General features: G+C 39.1%; 3 protein-coding genes across 5 annotated transcripts; all 3 read right to left on the reverse strand.

Annotated features, from left to right (window-relative positions):
• Positions 1-1969: 1969 nt before the first annotated feature.
• On the reverse strand, positions 1970-6068 carry LOC135627927 (20 kDa chaperonin, chloroplastic-like). 2 transcript variants are annotated; one of them, XM_065134387.1, is made up of 6 exons: positions 5854-6068; positions 5426-5668; positions 3989-4168; positions 3302-3457; positions 2474-2551; positions 1970-2296 (listed from the first exon to the last, which is right to left on the reverse strand). In XM_065134387.1, the coding sequence occupies exons 2-6, from the start codon at positions 5633-5635 to the stop codon at positions 2117-2119; spliced, it is 804 nt and encodes a 267-aa protein (XP_064990459.1). In that variant the 5' UTR covers positions 5636-5668; positions 5854-6068; the 3' UTR covers positions 1970-2116. The 2 variants fall into 2 exon arrangements, with proteins under 2 accessions (XP_064990459.1, XP_064990460.1); XM_065134388.1 differs by having other exon boundaries at positions 5803-6007.
• Positions 6069-6480: 412 nt separating this feature from the next.
• On the reverse strand, positions 6481-14596 carry LOC135627925 (oligouridylate-binding protein 1-like). 2 transcript variants are annotated; one of them, XM_065134386.1, is made up of 12 exons: positions 14232-14596; positions 13200-13261; positions 12647-12749; positions 10966-11042; positions 10826-10887; positions 10641-10728; positions 10367-10442; positions 10251-10281; positions 9811-9930; positions 9377-9459; positions 8867-9040; positions 6481-6980 (listed from the first exon to the last, which is right to left on the reverse strand). In XM_065134386.1, exons 1-12 carry the CDS (start codon positions 14364-14366, stop codon positions 6702-6704), a joined length of 1290 nt encoding a protein of 429 aa, XP_064990458.1. In that variant the 5' UTR covers positions 14367-14596; the 3' UTR covers positions 6481-6701. The 2 variants fall into 2 exon arrangements, with proteins under 2 accessions (XP_064990458.1, XP_064990457.1); XM_065134385.1 differs by having other exon boundaries at positions 9377-9462.
• Positions 14597-15706: 1110 nt separating this feature from the next.
• Positions 15707-17654, reverse strand: LOC135627929 (protein TIFY 10a-like). The gene is made up of 5 exons (XM_065134391.1): positions 17387-17654; positions 16932-17067; positions 16410-16657; positions 16241-16298; positions 15707-16159 (listed from the first exon to the last, which is right to left on the reverse strand). The coding sequence occupies exons 1-5, from the start codon at positions 17514-17516 to the stop codon at positions 16021-16023; spliced, it is 711 nt and encodes a 236-aa protein (XP_064990463.1). The 5' UTR covers positions 17517-17654; the 3' UTR covers positions 15707-16020.
• Positions 17655-18036: the final 382 nt, after the last annotated feature.

Consider the following 18036-nt stretch of genomic DNA (forward strand, 5'->3'; position numbering starts at 1 on the left):
CTATCAGACATCTATTTCAAACTAGGGGATCATGAGCCTTTCTTCCCTGTTCTTTTTGTTTCGTTGCTTCACCTTTTCAGTGTGCTTACGGGTCTCCTTGCCCTTTTGACACCTTACGTCTATTAGCAATTTCACACTTGGAACAGAAAGTACTAATTCATGACCCTCCCTCTTTCTATAGTCCCAATCCCCAAGCTCTGATATCAGTAACTAGAATAGCGCAAAAATAATGGTATGAGAGCGATTTTTAGGAGATATAGGTTCTTGACCTTCCCTTTTTTATTATGATTTTTTAGATTTTGGGATTTTAATGTGTAGAAGTTGTTGGATCATGTTTAGTATTATTTCTTATTTTCAGAAATTTTATGAGTTATTTAGATATAAAAAATATGATGTCTATGCGTGATCCTAGCATGAAAAATGTAATTTACAGATTAAATAATAGATTTTATCAAAGTTATACAGTAGATTAACATGGTTTTCTTGTTTTAAAATTCGGGTCTATTGATTTATGAGAATTTTTAATTTATGAAAAATGATTTGCAATCTAATAATCAATATTCTGATTTAGATGTTTAATCATAGTTTTCTGATATTGGTATATGTTATGGATTGTTATTTTTGTTGATTTTTAATTTTTGTTGAAAAAATATATTCGATTAAATTCAACTTAGTTAGATGAAATATATATAAAAGGATATGCATACCATGTCTCTTTTCAATATTGGTCAATGTAAAGACAATTCATCACCTGAGGTCGAATCCCACTCTTGTTACTTAAATTCTTTATTAAAAAAAAAGAGAAAGAATGCATATCCATGACTTGAAATGAATTATTATCTTTTTCAGTCACATTTAGGTCACCAACTGTACGAGGTATGCAAAATCAAGGGACTTGAGTTGAGATCAACTACTTGTTTACAGCTTGAGAAACTATAACAAAGTTTGTGCTTTATGGTAGATTTCTTACAGCTTTTCCTTTTCATGCTTGTCACAATCATTTGTTTCATCTTGCACAACTTGCTCCTCTTTCCTATGCTTTTCAGCAATTCACATATTCTTCCTTCCTTTGGGGAGTTCCTATCATTTCAGTCAACAGCCAGTGAGCATTAGATCCATGGTGTCAAAAATTTTCTGACTTGACGTTGGCCTTGAGAATGCAAATGTTATGATAGATTTTTGGGTTTTTTTTGACAAAGGGGATTTTTGGGTTTCTTTTGACAAAGGGCCTTGAGAATGCAAATCTTCTGGGGGCACATCCCTTCGTTGCAGCCTCTACTCAAAACAGGTTTATGTTCGCCAATTTTGAAGCAAGAAAGCGTTTTAAAGACCCCTTCTGAATTTTGATAACCGTTGGATAAAAATAAAAAAAAAAAAATCTGCACCAGTAAAAATGTTTGGGTAGTTTAAAGCACCGCACCCTATCCAATTCTATCCAATTCTATCTTGTTTTGCGTCCTATATAAGTGCCTATGGGTATTTCTTACCCCTGGTTTGGTTACTGGCTCCCGTGTCTGCGTTGTGGTTGGTGCTACACTGGGGGCCACATCGGATCTTCGCGCAGTGGGTCTGCGCAGGCTGCGTGACAATCCCACATCCTGGATTCTGCTCATCGCGGTCTCCCTTATGCGGCTGCCGTGCAACAAAGCGGTGGGAACGACCTTCGATTCTCCTCGACGATCTTGGGTGGGTCAATTCGATTTTCTTTTTAAGACAACGCTTTGACACCCTACTGCCGTCGGCAAGTCTCCGTGATTACCCATTTTTTGAAGGCTACCTCGGCACTCACTTCCATGCCGTAGGCAAGAACACTGATGAGACGAGCTTTGAATCAATTGACATCAATCTTTCGAGGCGTGCGGTACCGACGAGCTTCGATCGTTTCCAGGGGGGCGATACAACGCCTGACTAATAGTCTCGGATTCTGCTCACCGCCGATGGTGAGAATGAGAAAGCATGTTCGTCCACGTGTTCTAATCAGGTGAGCGATGTTGAGAATAACCTGCACACAGTCATTACAGATTTGCCATGTACCAACAGAATAATGACTACAAAATTTTACAGGCTCCCCACGAAGAAGAATTGATAGATACCAAAAATACCCATGTAGAGTTGGTTAGGAGGCAGCTAGGACGGCCATCACATCGGACGCCTTCAAAACAATGTAATCAGCACCGTCAGCACCCTTGAACTCGCTTCCTGCATATTTGGAGTACATGACAGTGCTCCCCGGGATGATCTTCAATGCCCTTCTATTGCCCTCCTGATCCAACGGCCCAGGGCCAACCGCAATCACCTATTATTACATTCAGGGCAAACACACGAGGTAACAGCATTTTTAGTAGGTACGACATGCACTAAATAATCCCTCCAATAAACTCCGACATATTTCTACATGCAATAGTGTCATCAGAAAAAAAAAAAAAATGTAGCATCCTAATGATATGCCTTTTTCTTGAAGTGGAAATCTCACCGTCCCAATGGAAGGCTTGTCTTTTGTGGCCTCAGTCAATAGTAAGCCACCTCCGGTCTTCTCTTCAGCTTCTGCAACCTAAGATAGAAAAAAAGAAAGACATGTTGATCACTAATAGCACAAGGATTTCCGCAAACTAATCTCGATCATAGTTCCGATATTATTCAAATAGCTTGAGAGCAATGATGGTGTATTCCAACTATCGGTGTATCAGCATCAAAACAGAAGAGGGGATCGATCCCACAGTGAAATGTCCCTATATATTATTGTGAGATGATTGTAAGAAAATCCAGAGCAAGGTCATGCAAGTGTTACGAGAGTATTTTTACCAGAGTCTTAAATTGGGAGTAAAAAAGAATGAAAAACAAAGAAAGACAATGAAGAAAAGTTCAAGAAAAATATCATGCCACAGTTGCTAATTCTTTTAAATTCAGTTTCCAAAACATTGTGGATGAGGTTCAACAATCTTCCCGCAAAGATAGGCTTGTACTTCAAGTTTCAAGCAACATTGGCATCAACAATTAGGGGAACCAAACACCTTTACCAGCTTTATCTCACATAAGTAATCCAATCTGAGTATATGTCATGGAATGAAACTCTCATGTGAAGGTCAGATCGCATGGCATTTGAACCTAGAAGCCCCAGATACCAGGTTGCCCTTCTTACAGTCACTAGTAAGTTGCTCAATAAGTTAAGCAGTAATTTCAAGATGCTGCATTGGGAAAGAGGGAAAAGAGAGGAAGGGTTTTTTTTTTTTGAAGTATACCACGGTCGGGATTGGACTGCAAGCAAAAACTGTATCCACCAGAAATAAGTCTTGCAACAAACCTTGATTAGAACTCGGTCGTTAAGTGGCTTGAGGTCCTTAATATCATCAGTATCAAGAATACCCATGATGTCATCTTCCTTCAACAAAAGATGCTTAGAACCATTGAATTCAAGCTCTGTTCCTGCATACTTTGAGTAGATGACCTGTTTACCAACCTACAACCAAATAAACACTGGGCGTCATCAAACCTGAGGAACAAGATGGTATGCTAAAGACAAATTATAGGTACGAGGAAAGATCGGGTATCCGATTACACTATTTTAACTAGTAAAACAACAAACTAACACCCTCAAGTATCCAACTACAACAATAAACTATCGAGAAACTAGTGTAAATGAACTTAGATAAAAGAAACATATACAAGTCGAAGCAAGATAGACTGTTGAATAATACAAAATTTAATCTTTTAATCTTGTAATATGGGCCCTTGTTTTCCAAATCCAGATTGTGAATACACAGAATGCAAATGCATTCGTGTAAAAATATCACTCTTTCTGAAAGTCTAATGTTGGAGACCTCTGAGTGGAAAATCTTCCAAGAAGACACGAGAACTAGTACAACATTAAGAACAGGATATTTTTGTTACTAAGATGTACATTGCGACTCTTGCCGAAACTCACAGGAATGGATACATACAATGGCCTTGAGTGAAATGGAAACAACAAATTGTCAAGCAAAAGAGATACCTCGACACTGATGTTTATTTCCTTCTTCCCAATTGTTTTGCCTTCTCCAACGGCAACAATTTCACCCCCTTGAGGTTTTGACTGGGCAGTCGTTGGAAGCAGTATGCCTCCACTGGTTTTCTCCTCTGACGACTTGATCTTAACTAGCACCCTATCACCCAATGGCTTGATGGATGAATACTGCAACAACCATGAAATCCAATGAAGGGTCTTAAAGAGTAAAAAACATATCATTCGTTCACAAAAGGTGCATTTAGTCCTGCTTGATGACTTATCAGTTCAGAGACATAAATCAACAAGAATGCGAAGGCTTGAAGAAGGGTAGCTAATGCACCTGCAAGGCGCTTACCACCTGAATTGCATATAAGAAGCATATAGCAAATGGCATTTTGTGTGGTGGACAAAGACATGGACACAAATACTTTAGAGATCGCATATGAGGTTTGCATGCAAACCAATCCAGTGTCCAATATTCCAAAAAAAAGTGCTCCCATTAACTTCCAGAAACAAGAAAATAAGAAATACAGAGAGACCTATAAAAAACATAACCATACTCTCTTCAACTTTAGTAAGTGAAATAATAATCAAATAGATACTGAGGTTAACTTATATTGGTAACCTGCAATCGATACAACCACAATAATTGATTCCCAGGATTGTCAGCCTGGTGATGGCAATAACAAAGGACTAAGTTCTTACGAATATTAACACCTCATCGATTTTAAAAGACAACAGATGGCTAAAAGTTAGAAAAAAGCAACAGAATTGACTGACGGTTGAGTGACATTACTGAATTGACTTCCCCCGGGAACACTACACTACACGGGGAGAATGATGATGGATTATTAATAAGCAAGAGGCTCCTACAAAATTCAATATTTGTCGGTCTTACCCTACAAGCATAGAGATTTTTTGTTGTGATTTGAACCCTGATTACCTAAGACACAAGGAGAAACTTTACGGTTGTACCAAGTATAGCTTTTCCTTCATGGATTAAGGAAAATGTGCAAAAGCTCAATTCGCCTTTGCCATTCCATAAGTATCTTTCTCCTTTAATATTGCAAGAATCTCTACGATCAAAATGAATTAGAAACAGAAAGGTTTTCCTTCATCATCAAGCCCATGCTACACCGTAAGGAAGATATTTCTCATATGATACACAATGATCCCCAGAATTGGTGTTCTTAAGCAAGACAAATGTGGCCCCTACATTATGAGACGTACCATAAAAACAATAACATTTAAAATTTCTTAAAAGACAAGTAATATATTCATGAACAAACAAACCTTCCAATACTAACTACCATAGGGGAGATCCAAATAAAGACCAATTGCAATCTCTGATGCCAGCTCAGTCGTCATTAAGAGTCACCGTTCATCTAAATGCCCAACAACCCCACCCCAACGCCAGAACCTAAAAGATCAGATTTTGTATACCTTGGGAGCGATAACAGTGGCAGCCTTGACAACGACGAGGGAAGGAAGGCTCCTCCGCTTGAGCCCCAAACCAAGGGTTCCAACCGAAGAAGAAGAAGAAGAAGAATAAGAGGAGGAGGTCCGGGTGGCCGGTGGCGCGAGGCGAAGGCCTTCGAAAGAAGGTAAGCTCCTGGCTCCTACTCCGCATCCGAATGGCTGCAGCGCCGCCATCAGTCCACCGACAAATGCCCACCAGAAAGCAACCTGAAGCAAGCGAAACAAGATTTAAAAAAAGAAAAAAAAAAATCAAAACCCTTCCAACAATACTCTTCTAGCGAATGAAAAAGCAGTAAGCAAAGAAATCGAATTAAACCATGAAAAAGAGAAGGAATCGAAACCTTGAAAGAATTTTTCAACAAAGAAAGCCAAAAAAGAATCTCAGAACATACGATCGTAGAGGGCGGCGAGAGGAGCGGGAGACCGAAACCCTAGAACGAGCGAGCGGGGAGCCGGCGGTGTTTTATCGTAGAAGCAAAGATTGTGTGTGGTATGGACTGAGGGTCATGTAACAAAACGGTTCCTTCACCGAAGAGGGGAGCGACCGACCGCGGAGGGGTCCGGCTGTGTGTGTCTTGTAATGCGACACACAAGTTCCGCCCCGGGACCAAGGCACGCACGCGATCGAGTCTATGAGAGGATTCTAGAACGTGGGTAGCAACATCAAATAATGTTTTCACAAGTAAACAAAAATATATTTAAAAAAAAGCGATTTATTTTTCCGACACCATAATATTCATTTGATTCAAGCATTCCATAATTGCATATAATAATAAATACATCAGAGAACTCACTCATTCAGCAATAACACAGAAGAAGCATTGAATCAAATTTGACATATGCGTACCTAATCCTTCGTTCTCGTCGTCGTGGGAGGCTTCGACACGATAATACTCACACGCATGTTAACGCAATCCTCGAACCGACGGAGTGGGTATGTTAAAATAAGAGATTGCCTTCTCAGAATGCCCCATCAGAAATCCAACGAAACAACTAGAACGATGTATAAGAAGACAATATAGAACGCAAGAATCCCAGGAAGTCTTATCATGACTTCACCAACAACATTCATGTGTACATAATTTTGCATTGATACAATCATAAACGCAGATGATATGGGCGGCACAAACCAGATCGAGAAATAATTTAAGCCAGAGTACAGGAGAAAATTTTAAGAACCATAAAACAGAAAAGCTTCAAGATGCTCAGTGACTCGACATGTATTGGATACCACCGACTGCTAGTAATACATGAACTGCTGTGCTGCATTAACGTTTTGAAACCCACCGTCGTAGATGGCTTGGCTGGCACCTGCGCCCATCCCCATTGCCGCTTGCTTCAGAGCTTGCTGACTCTGGGCATACATCAATGCCTCGCTGGCAGTCATCTTGCCCAACAATGAAGCACGATCATAACTTAAGAGGTCTGTTGCAGTGAGTCCAGAGAATGAAGCAGAGGCAGGCGGGGGCAGTGGCGTAGAGGCAGTTCCTGGTGGAGTTGGTTTGCTGCCCCAAGAACACTGAAACACAAACCGAAAAATGCACTAGATATACAGTAGAAATATAGAACCTACTTTGTGTATAGTAGTGGTAAATCTACACAAAATGAATGCAGCACAAAGAAACTACAAAGAAAAGTTTCACTTCAATTATATGTCACTACAATGACATAAGTAGAACGCGACTTCTAATAGTCATAAAAAGAGGTTGAATCCATAGAACAACAGCAACCAAAATTACAGCATCAACAGTTAACTTCTTTGAGGCGGCAAGTGAAAGTTTCAATTATTGCACGTGTACCAATTTCTTGTAGATTTGTTGATGTATGAGACCATTGAGCCTACAAAGCACAAACACCTCAATGTTTGCCATGTCCATGTCGAACACCCACACATTGTCAGATACTTGAAAACACATTAGGACGCTTGTATCTGCAGTTAAACATGTTAGCATATGATATAAATGGACTGTATCATCTATTGAAGACCTCAAGACATCAAATTATGGGAATATGTATGTAAATGGGACACTCTTCTGCACACTAAAATTTTGTATCCATGCCTGGAAAATTCTTGTAAGCATTTACAATTAAGGTGATTGGTAGCCGTCTTTTGAATAAATATACATATGATACCGATAGGTTGCTTTAATTTCTACAAAGTATAAAATAATAACATATGAAACATTTACATATATTTATTGTCATGTTCATGTCATCTTCTCTCCTAGTTTTTATAATATTTGCAATAGTATATGTTCCATGTTCCGTGGAGGAATGGTGAACCAACTCGAACTGGAATTCAGAGAAGCAGTAAGTAGCAATTTTTTCTTCATTCATACAAATAATAGTTCAAGTTTCAAAAAGAACTCAAAACTCAAAGATACCTCAGAAAATATGATGAGCATAACTCAAAATATTATAAATAACAACATCCACTTAGCACATTATAGCTTCCAGTAGATAAAGTGCAATGTAAATCTTACAAACATTAAGATCAAAATCAACATTCATAGACTAAACAAGATATGCGCAAAAAAAAAAAAAAGGTAAACTGAATAAAATACAAATTACATAATATCTAGTAAAAATAGAAGAGTAGACCCAGTTGAGGACTTCTGTAACTTGGAAAAAATAGGAGTGGTCTAGGTTTTCACCGAGATGCAAGAGAATTTTTGCCACTCGTTTATAGTATAATTTAATAACTCATAATCACACTAGTTAATTTGGCCAACTTTTACAACTTTGTTGTATCCAATCTCATTGTGTCTCATCACTGCTCTAGCAGAAGTTCTCCAGCCCATGAGTGTTAATTAATCTAGGAGTGAGGATATATCTGTCAAGTGCTATCCCTGCCATTCAAGGGATCTTGACACAGTTTACTGCAGACCAAGCTAGATGCCTGTATTGGGTTCTTCTCCTAAACGAAACTAGGTAAGAAAATTGCTCAGGTTTGCAGAAGAAGATTAACGCAGCTTCTCTCAACCAAAGCTTGATTCAAACTAAAATAAACAATGAAAACTAGTCTTGCCAAACCAACCAAACCAATATGTTGAACAGAAGAAACAACAATTATTACAACTTAATGTCAAAATTTTGGAACATTCAAGGTCCCGATGCTAGCAACATCATATATACATATATATATATATATATATGAGCAAAACTTTAAATCTCATAATGGGGGGTCAGTTTTAATAGACCTATCAAACCATTATGATACCAGTCTACTAGATGGCACACCTAGATGAACAAGATAATCAGAAGTTCAAAACATTCAAAAATGAATGTTCCACTGGAATAGAGCTATATACGTTGATGCTACTACTTGGTCAGGCCGGTAAATACATACACAACCAATATTTAAAATCTAATTTCAGAGTAAATTAAACCAGATAATTCGACTACCTTGATTGGCTTTCCACAAAGAATTCGACCATTCCCCATTTGGATAGCCAAAGCAGCTTCAGAATGATTACTGTATCTCACAAAACCAAATCCCTTGTCACGTTGTATGCGGACTTCTTCTATCACTCCAGCACCAAGGGAATGGAAATGGCGGTGGAGATCAAGTTGAGTCACCTGCATTTTTACACTTTGATGACTCAGAACAGAAAAGATAACCTCCCCAAAAGTAAGACCACAAAAACAATGATATATGCAACTTATAAAGCCAATTAAGATGTGATCAAACAAATACGACAAACTCTCAACATTGACTAAACACATTAAAACAAAGTGCAACGATATCCATCAATAAATCAGTATAAGCTTTGTAACATGCTTCATATCAAAAAAGATACTAAAACTGGAACATGTAAAACAGATAATGGAAAGGGACAAGTGATCTCTGTTCATGCAACAACAACAAGAAAGGGGGAGAGAGAGAGAGAGAGAGAGAGAGAGAGAGACGCTTGCCTCGTGAGCAAGGTTACCCACATAGACAGTTGTGAATTGTGGGTTACTCTCTGGGCCATCATCGTTTGTGTTCTCTTGCCCATCTTCTACATAAAAGAAATAATTTAGTACGTAAAAATTCAAATGTCATGCTAGATTCCAGCATATGCTTCTTAATTACTCAGCTAAACAATGATCATATAACTAAAATTCTCAGACAGGTAATTATCATTAACTTGAAAAGAAAAAGTGGCTTCTTGTTTTACAAAGTATAAGATGTCTCATATGGACATAAAACAAAGAAGTTACAACTGAACAAACAACTAATATTCAATAGACTAGAAAACAACGATTAGGATGCATTTGTCCACAATAGGTATATAATGTTGATACCCATTATCAAACAATAAGATATCATTCAAATGCAATTGCACCAGTTCAAAAGTGTCACCCACCAGCAGATGCATTTGCTAGATCCACCACACTCTTGGAATCTGAATTTTGTTTGTCTTCACTAGCATTAGCTCCCTTGGTAGCCCAGTTACAACGGATCTGCCGACTGCCAAGCCACTTGCCTACACAATGTCAGGATAATACTGTTCAGAACAAGTTTTCAACTTTAGAACTAGAACTTGAAGACAGATGATGATCACAAGGTTAAATTATAGTGCTCTTATTTTAAGAAGCACATGGTTAAATGCACATCGAATAGTTTTGCCTCATTAATCTAAAGACCACGTGTATCATGAGCAATGAGCATCAGCTACAAGCTTCAAGTTGCTGAATTTTTAGCAACCAGTAGACATAAGCCTGACCATCAAGCCAGCAGCCTAAGGCAACTTCATCAATACCTTACTAAAAGTGTAATGCTAGAAATAACCAAAGACCAACATACCAGTTAAGTCATTTATCGCACTTTGAGCATCCTGCCAAAGAAATAGTCAGAAACAAAAAGTGGTCAAGAATTGTACACCGGAAACCCTAAATCTGATTATCAACTGGTCAACTGACCTGTTGATTCCTGAAAGAAACAAAACCAAAGCCTCTTGAACGCCCAGTTTTTTGGTCCCACATGACCCTCGCATCTCTATAAAAAGACACCGGTCTAGGTGAAATCAAAGATATAGAAACACTTTTTCCGAATAAACATCAGGGAGGAGGTAACTCACTAATTATCTCCATATATACACCACAAAGATCATCAAAATAAATCAAAATAAACTAATTATCTCCATATATTCAGACACAATGCACGATATAAAACAAATACGTCATGAAGGCTTACGAGCAGCTTGGATACACAGAAAAGCAGGCAAATAAGGTGGCATCTGTAACTTCAGGGCTAAGATCACCAACAAAGATGTTGTAATGGCCTGTAAAGATGCCAAATAACAAATCATCCAGAAGTCAGTGACTTCCATATCTGCATTGGAACATAATCTTTGTAAAGGAAATGATCTGAAATTGAACCTGATGTGTCCTCTCTTTGCCCACTGGCATATGCCCAATTAACTTTAATGGGTTGGCCAAACCTGCATACTCACATGGTATAGTCATGGCAAACCCTACTAAAAAAATGACAGACAATAAAACTAAATTATCCAACTCACAGCTGCCTCCCATTCAGTGCTATGATTGCAAGTGCAGCTGATCGGCGGTCATAATAATCAACAAAGCCAAAGGATGACTGCAAAATCAAAACAAAATGACAAAAGTAAATCACACTTCAACTTTAACTTGATAGAACATGAATTCAAAGTGTACCGTAATGCACAGAACACATTATGCAATGTCATAAAGGAGGTATCATGCTAGTGTAACAATCATGCAAGCCAGACCATATTGCACTGCACATGCAATAGCCACACTTCAATATCAATGTATAAACTTTAAAGGCTTGTGGCATCTGATCATATCATGCCTTTAAGTGACAGGCATGGGCACAATATGAATGGCAATTCCAAGTGGGTAGTATCAAGCAAATAGCTTGTTACATACGAAGTTGCCAAACCCAGGTACTAACATCTCTTGCAGCTTAAGTGATGCAGGAGCAATTTGGTTTATATTTTATTTGAATAAATTTTATTAGTAGAGATATTTTGCATATGTCATAAGTTGTCAAATGACAACATCTACTCAAGGCAAAGAAAAAGGAAACAAATGCAGAAAAGAGTGTAAGAAATCAAATTCGTTATTGATTGAAGATTGCAAATCTTGATGAAAGATTTTAAAGATTCATCTCTACGAATATGGAAGTCTATCAATTAATTTTTCTTATTTCTATAATCTTTTTTTTTATTCAACTTGAGCATATAAAAAGGGGCTAGAACATTGTAATGCATGAATTAGAGATTCAATGAATCGTATTTTTGTCCCACCTGGTGTGTGAGCAATGTGATGCCACAATTATGTTTCCGATGATATGATTCCATCGTCCACATGTCATATGTGCGAAGATGCGAAGCCTTCATCTTGGGAGTTCACTCTTTGAGCCAGAGCGAGTCTAGTAGTTATCCATTTGTTTTCCCACTATTTTTCAGTTATTATCTTTCTATTCTTCTCTTTTGGTTCCTCTATTATCAATAAAAAAATCCATTACTACTCGTCCTACATCACTAAGCACCTGGTCTCATGCCTCTGATGCAAGGCACACTTAAAATTACAATCAATTTTAATGTAACTGCATTAAATTCAGTGCTGCTGAAAAAATTGAAGCTACTTATGCAATATTTCTCAATTTGCATGCTGTCATACATATGATGGTATAATCTTGAAGGAATTTGATAGCCTGAAGCAAACAATTCCCAGCACTACAGCTATTGGAACTACTTGCATTGTAGGCCACATAATTGGTTGCCACAACGAAGGTGAAGTGGGATACTTAGCATACAACATTAGCAAAACAAATCCTGAAGTTCAAACCAGGACAACAGTTATAGAGCAAGTAACAAACATCACACAGCCAGAACTAGAACTGGTCATCCAGAATAAAGGCCAAAGGGTTGAATCACAAGAGCATTTTTTTTTCCAACAAAGAAGATTTTAGCAATCACTGTTCATAAGATGGCTCAGGAGAAATTTCTCATAGTAGTTTGCAGCATAATACCAACGTTTCATGATTAATTAGTGCATATTGCTTCTTCCAAATGTTGAGGGGTACTTTGATACCAACACGACAACAATAATGCGTAATCCAACCATTATTCTAAAATACAAAAACTAGAGTATTACGAATCAAATATCCAAGCGCTTCCACAACAGAACTGTGTGGAAATAAGAAAGGAAACTGACCTTCTCTTTCCTAATGAGCTTGCATCCTTCAACAAGGCCCGTACTTTGGAAAACCTCTTGAAGAAGAGCCTCAGTAACCTGAAGATGAACATTGCCTACATACCTGCATTTATACATAGAGAACAATGCATGAAAAAAATTATATTATAATCATCATTTAAAGCTAAAAACTGTGAAAACACATTCTCAACATCCTCAGTGAACATTAATGATTGCAGCGATTCAAGAACTCTTGCAGTCTAATTCACATATTATTGTAAAAACACCCTTTCAGTAGGAAGCAAGGTTTTCTTTCCGAAAGATGACTGAAAAAAAGAATGAAATAAAATGAGTCTTGCAGTTGCAAAAAGTGCCATCTATTGGAGAAGGTACAAATAACGATGATTATAAAATCTACAAAAACCAGCATCACACTTGCAAAAGAAAAAGTATTTAAACAACGAACAAGCAATAAGACAGAACCCCCCAATACACATTGTAGAAAGAGAATGTATATAATGATGCAGGAAATGAAAAGCAAAGCAAATGAAGCAAATGTTCTAACAATACTCACACACTGCGACATGTGCTTGGATCAAATCCAGGAGGCAGATTCCCACTTAGGACAGGCTCTATCTGCAAAATATAAGTGTGAATAAACTGTGTAGACAAACCAAAAGAAAAGAACATAAAAGCCCATAGATGCTAAGAAAGAGTTCTTTCTTATATATATATATATATATATATAAAGCCATACTGTGATAAGTGCAAAAAAAAGAAAAACAGTCAGGAGTCCTAAAAAGCATCTAAAAATGCTCTCCCCTAAGTTTCAACATCAGAAAAAAAAAACATGCTTTCCAAATACAATAAAAATGGACATGAAAAGCTAAAATAAGATTTAAGTTCGAAAACAAGTCTTGGATGCTTGAAACCCCCCAGACAGGTGGGACCATCAACTAAACCTAGTAGAACGACAAATTTTGAAGTAGCTTTAACGTTGCCGTTACAAGGACTCCTCCCTCGGCATTGCCACGACAATTGAAATAAAAATAATAACAATATTACAAAATCACAGCTTAGCAGATTTCAGAAAAACAAAAACGGAGTTTTAATATTCATCCTCCATGTGGAAAGAAATACTCGGAAAAGAATTGCCCCAAAAAAGAACGGTATGAAAGCAGCAGATATCCAATCTTGATAAAGAGATTGGTGATAGAAGTATGACACCAGACTAACCACTGCAAAGTTCAATCCACACCCATGAAAGACGGCCATGAAGCAACAAGGTATAATAATAAAACACAGCGCTGGAGATTAAACATTCCTGAAACCCAAATTAAGGTTCCAGAGAGAAGTACTAGAAGTAGAGCTAATGAGAAAACGACAGTGCAAAATAACCCACAAGAACCCTAATTTTCAGAACGCCAAATAGAACCGCCTCCAAGAACCCGCAAAAGAGGGAACAACAAATAATGCGAACAAAGGACTCCCCGAAACTCGTAGTTCGAGTCAAGAAATCCCTAATTTCGCGACACGACGCGAGACTCCCCGACCTCCAGCATAAAGGAAACACTATCCACCGGCGAAAGGGGGGAGGGAGGAGGACCTGAGGGGCGGCCAAGAGGCCGGGGTGGGGGTAAAGGGACTGTTGCTGTTGCTGCTGCTGCTGCTGCTGTTGCTGCTGGAGGAGGAGGGCTTGCTGCATCAAAGCCTGCTGCTGCTTCAGCCTCTGCTGCTGCATCGTTCCTTGCCCTAGGGTTGTCCTCCGGTACCAATCCGATTCGTGATCGATCGAATCGAGATGAAAAAAAAAAAATCGGAAAAAGAAGAAGAAGAAGAAGAAGAAGAAGAAGAAAAAAAAGAAAGCCCTCGAAGTCGAGGGAGAAAAATAGATGAAGAGGAGGAAAGGAAGAGAGCGATAGGGCTCGGGAAAAGGAAGAGGGAGAGAGAGAGAAGGGCTTCGCAGGCGAGTATTTAATGGGAGGAAGGTAAACATATCGAGATTTCAGTAAGTTGCCCACCGTCCTTCCTCGTGACTCGTGTCGTGTCTCATCGCACATAGTGACAGAGGATGGGCACGATCGATGTTTCCGCAAGCTGAGATCGCTCCGCCTCGTAGCATTTGTCGCGTTCCAAAATCAATCCCGGCCGAACCGATACCTAATAATTTCCGGGTTGGGTTGGGTTGGGTTGGGCTAAATCATACTTATTCAACCAACATGAAAATTTAATATAATTACATCAAATTAAGTTTAATGTTTCAATATTAATACCTGAATTGATCGATAATTAAAATCTTAATAATCTCATATCATTATACTTTGCTACATGCATTTACTTGTCATATCCAACACAAAAAAAAATGGATCGAGAAACTCCAGGTTATGAATTATAAGAAGGCTAAACAACTTTCAGATTTCTGACTTGTTCATCATTTTGGCACTTCATTGCAGAATCATTTGCATCAGCAGATTCTTCTTCTCACCGAGTGGCTGACTTGTGGGCAGCTAAGGTTGACCCCAACCGTGCAGTGGTCAACTCCAATGACAAGTTTGTGATGAACAAGGTGATGATTCAAAGAGAAGTTTCCCCATTCTACTTCATGTTTTCTTGATTCCCTCACCAAATCTTTCCATATAGGTCATGAATTCCCAGTCAATCTGCTATGATGGAAGCCTCATCAGACACATGCTTGACTCTTCTGCATCGTGAGGCAATTTTGTTTAGTATTAGATGGAGATAATAATGGAGTTTAGGTGGTCCTCTTCATAGAATATGAGGAGACCCACCAAGTAGAAGAGGGGAATCCAGGCACATGCACCAAACATGAACACTTCATTGAACCTGTCACCTGCTAATTTTCTCTCAAAAGTTCAACACAAATAATGTTATAGACCACCCATTCATACAAATTGTTAGTGAAAACAATCTTTGTAAGAGTAATTTGATGCTCACTCTTCAAACAGAATTCATTTTTTCTCCCCTGCTTCAGAGAAATTCTGGTAATTTACAATAGATGGCTAAAGCCGACAATCAACAGAGAAAACAGTAGGATTGTGTTTCCACAGTTTGAAGAGATAATTCCATTCAACAGCCACAATTTATTTCAGCTTGCATTAGAGAACACCGTTCAAGGAAGAGAACAACATTTCCAGCTACTGGGATTTGAAACCTGTTCAAATCACAAAAATAGATGTATATACAGAATGTTTCTTTCTTTGCTTTCTGTCCTGGAGCAACGAGCTCCAGTTCAAGAAAGAAGAATTCTGTAATCTAAGCGATCAGTGACAACATCCATGAATCTAGTTTGGAAAAAGGAAGCAAGTTCCTCAAAAAGGAAGTGATCAAAGCTTGTGATTGAATAATTCGCTTCGGGCGGAGAAGCATCCAGGATTCTATCTGTTATACTCAGAGCTTGGACTGAGGCTGGGAATGGAGAATCGAGGACCCAAGCCGAGCCATGATTTGTTGTCCTCTCGATTAATCCCCAATTCGGGAGAGGCAGACACTTGATATGGTGATCTTGCATTGATCCTGAAATTTATTTAGAGGTTAACCGATCAAATTTGAAATATTTCCTTTTCTCTGGTAAATCATGAGGCAAGAATTACCTACCGATCCTTTCTCTTCTCGAGGAACCGTTGGAGTGAAGCTTTTCTAGCAATAGGAAGATCTGCAGTTCAACAAAGCGACAACATCAATGCGTTGTAAATTTATGAACTTGCTATCTATCTTAGAACGGATCAAACTCTGGCTTGGACAACAACAAAGACGGATTCATTACCAGGAAGATTAGGCTGTGCTGATCTCGACATGTGGACCTGGGGAACCAGTGAATTGTTGGCAGTGATGGGCACCAAGGTCGAAGTTTGATAGGAGACGGAGACGGATCTTGAGCTCACAGAGTTTTGTGATGTTGAGTTTCCCTTGGTTGCTAGCTGCATCAGATCCTTGGCCTTCTCGGCTGGGAAATTGTCAAACACCAACACCTTCCCTCCATAGAAGATGGTAAGTTGGCCTCTTGCTGCCTCCCTGCAGTAGTAGAAGCAGCCACATAAATGATCAGGTCACCTTCAAATTTCTCGTCATGGTTGATGCCCAGATTGCATTTCCTCCGGTGACAGATGACGAACAACCAACATCAAGATGATTTTTTTTTGTGTTCTACGATCTAAAGCATTTAATCTTGTGCGCTTATACATAATATCAAAGAAAGATTAAATGGTGGATCGAATCGACGTAGGGCATTTTGTCAAAAGCAAAGGGTTTTCTTTGAGTGGGAGGAGTTCGGAGGAAAAGATGAGACCTTGCATCCTCCGACACAGCGGGGCCAAGATCAACACTCTGGGGGAACAGCTCCTTGGCGCCGTCCTCTCCCCGGCAGAGGTCCGCCCCAGGGATCACGCTCATGGTGGTCGGAGGCCGAACCGATTCCGATTTGCCTGAAAAATCGGATAAATATATCAAAAGAACGGAAAATTACTTCGATTTGGAACGCTGGGAAAAAGAAAGCTGAGATCATTGGCAGATTTCTCGAGAAAAACCCAAAAATCCTGAAGACGAACAAAGGAAAACCAAGATTCCTTTTTTCCGGGAATTTCTCGTTTCAACAGAAAAGAACGATCAGCGCGAAAAGGATCGATATTTACGAAGAAACCGAGTTGGGCCATCTCAATCACATACGTCCTCGATCCGACGAAACATACGAAATTAAAGCAGGAATCCCCAAAATTTCAATGAAGAAACCCCGCAAGCTCTCACCTATAGCGGCGTCTTGGGCGATCCCGAGTCCAAGGTCGGCGATGCTGCCCTTCTCCTTGATGTACTGGCTCAGGAGAGTGCAGGTCACCGCGAAGTTGGTCCTCCCCTGCTTCCGCCCCGCCTCGGCCATGACTCCTCGTTCCACAGTCGAAGCAATCGATGATCCACGATCACCCTTCTGCTCCGGAAACAGGCACGGATTCGCCGATCACCTTCTCCGCCCTTTCCACCCTCACGATCCAACCCAGTTGGGGTCGCCGGCCATCCTTCCCTCGTCCGCCTTTGTTTATAGTGCGGCATTAGAGCACGTGATTCTCGCGCAGCGGCGAGAAATATAAAAAAAAAATGATATTTACATAGAAAACAACTTTGCATTTATATCCCGCTGAAGTCACCGATCTCCGTAAAACGTCCCTCGAAAGTTCATCTTTACATATACACCCCGTAAAGATCCAAAATTTGTACATCCTTTCTAGAAAGTATAATCGATGTTTTATGTTCTTTAATATCAAGTAAATATAAACCCCGTATTCCATTAGTAAGTTAAATAATATTATTTGTATAGTAGTAGCAAAGAAACCCCCATTACTAAGATTTATTTAGTTTTATATTTGATGATTCAAAATTTTGCAAGGATAGCTACATGTATA

This window comes from Musa acuminata, chromosome BXJ2-11 (assembly GCF_036884655.1).
Source record: "Musa acuminata AAA Group cultivar baxijiao chromosome BXJ2-11, Cavendish_Baxijiao_AAA, whole genome shotgun sequence".
NCBI classification, from domain to species: Eukaryota; Viridiplantae; Streptophyta; class Magnoliopsida; order Zingiberales; family Musaceae; genus Musa; species Musa acuminata.

Excerpts from the sequence above, each read along its gene's own strand:
- LOC135627927 (XM_065134387.1), bottom strand. The coding sequence starts at position 5,635 with ATGGCGGCGCTGCAGCCATTCGGATGCGGAGTAGGAGCCAGGAGCTTA. Across the intron at positions 3,458-3,988 it reads AAATAAACATCAGTGTCGAG|GTTGGTAAACAGGTCATCTA; the intron begins GTATCTCTTTTG and ends ATTTGGTTGTAG. Across the intron at positions 2,297-2,473 it reads ACAAGCCTTCCATTGGGACG|GTGATTGCGGTTGGCCCTGG; the intron begins GTGAGATTTCCA and ends ATGTAATAATAG.
- LOC135627925 (XM_065134385.1), bottom strand. The coding sequence starts at position 14,366 with ATGCAGCAGCAGAGGCTGAAGCAGCAGCAGGCTTTGATGCAGCAAGCC. Across the intron at positions 10,888-10,965 it reads GCACTGAATGGGAGGCAGCT|GTTTGGCCAACCCATTAAAG; the intron begins GTGAGTTGGATA and ends GTGAGTATGCAG. Across the intron at positions 10,282-10,366 it reads TTTCTTTCAGGAATCAACAG|GATGCTCAAAGTGCGATAAA; the intron begins GTCAGTTGACCA and ends TTTCTTTGGCAG.
- LOC135627929 (XM_065134391.1), bottom strand. The coding sequence starts at position 17,516 with ATGGCCGAGGCGGGGCGGAAGCAGGGGAGGACCAACTTCGCGGTGACC. Across the intron at positions 17,068-17,386 it reads CGCCCAAGACGCCGCTATAG|GCAAATCGGAATCGGTTCGG; the intron begins GTGAGAGCTTGC and ends CCGATTTTTCAG. Across the intron at positions 16,160-16,240 it reads CTCGAGAAGAGAAAGGATCG|GATCAATGCAAGATCACCAT; the intron begins GTAGGTAATTCT and ends AATAAATTTCAG.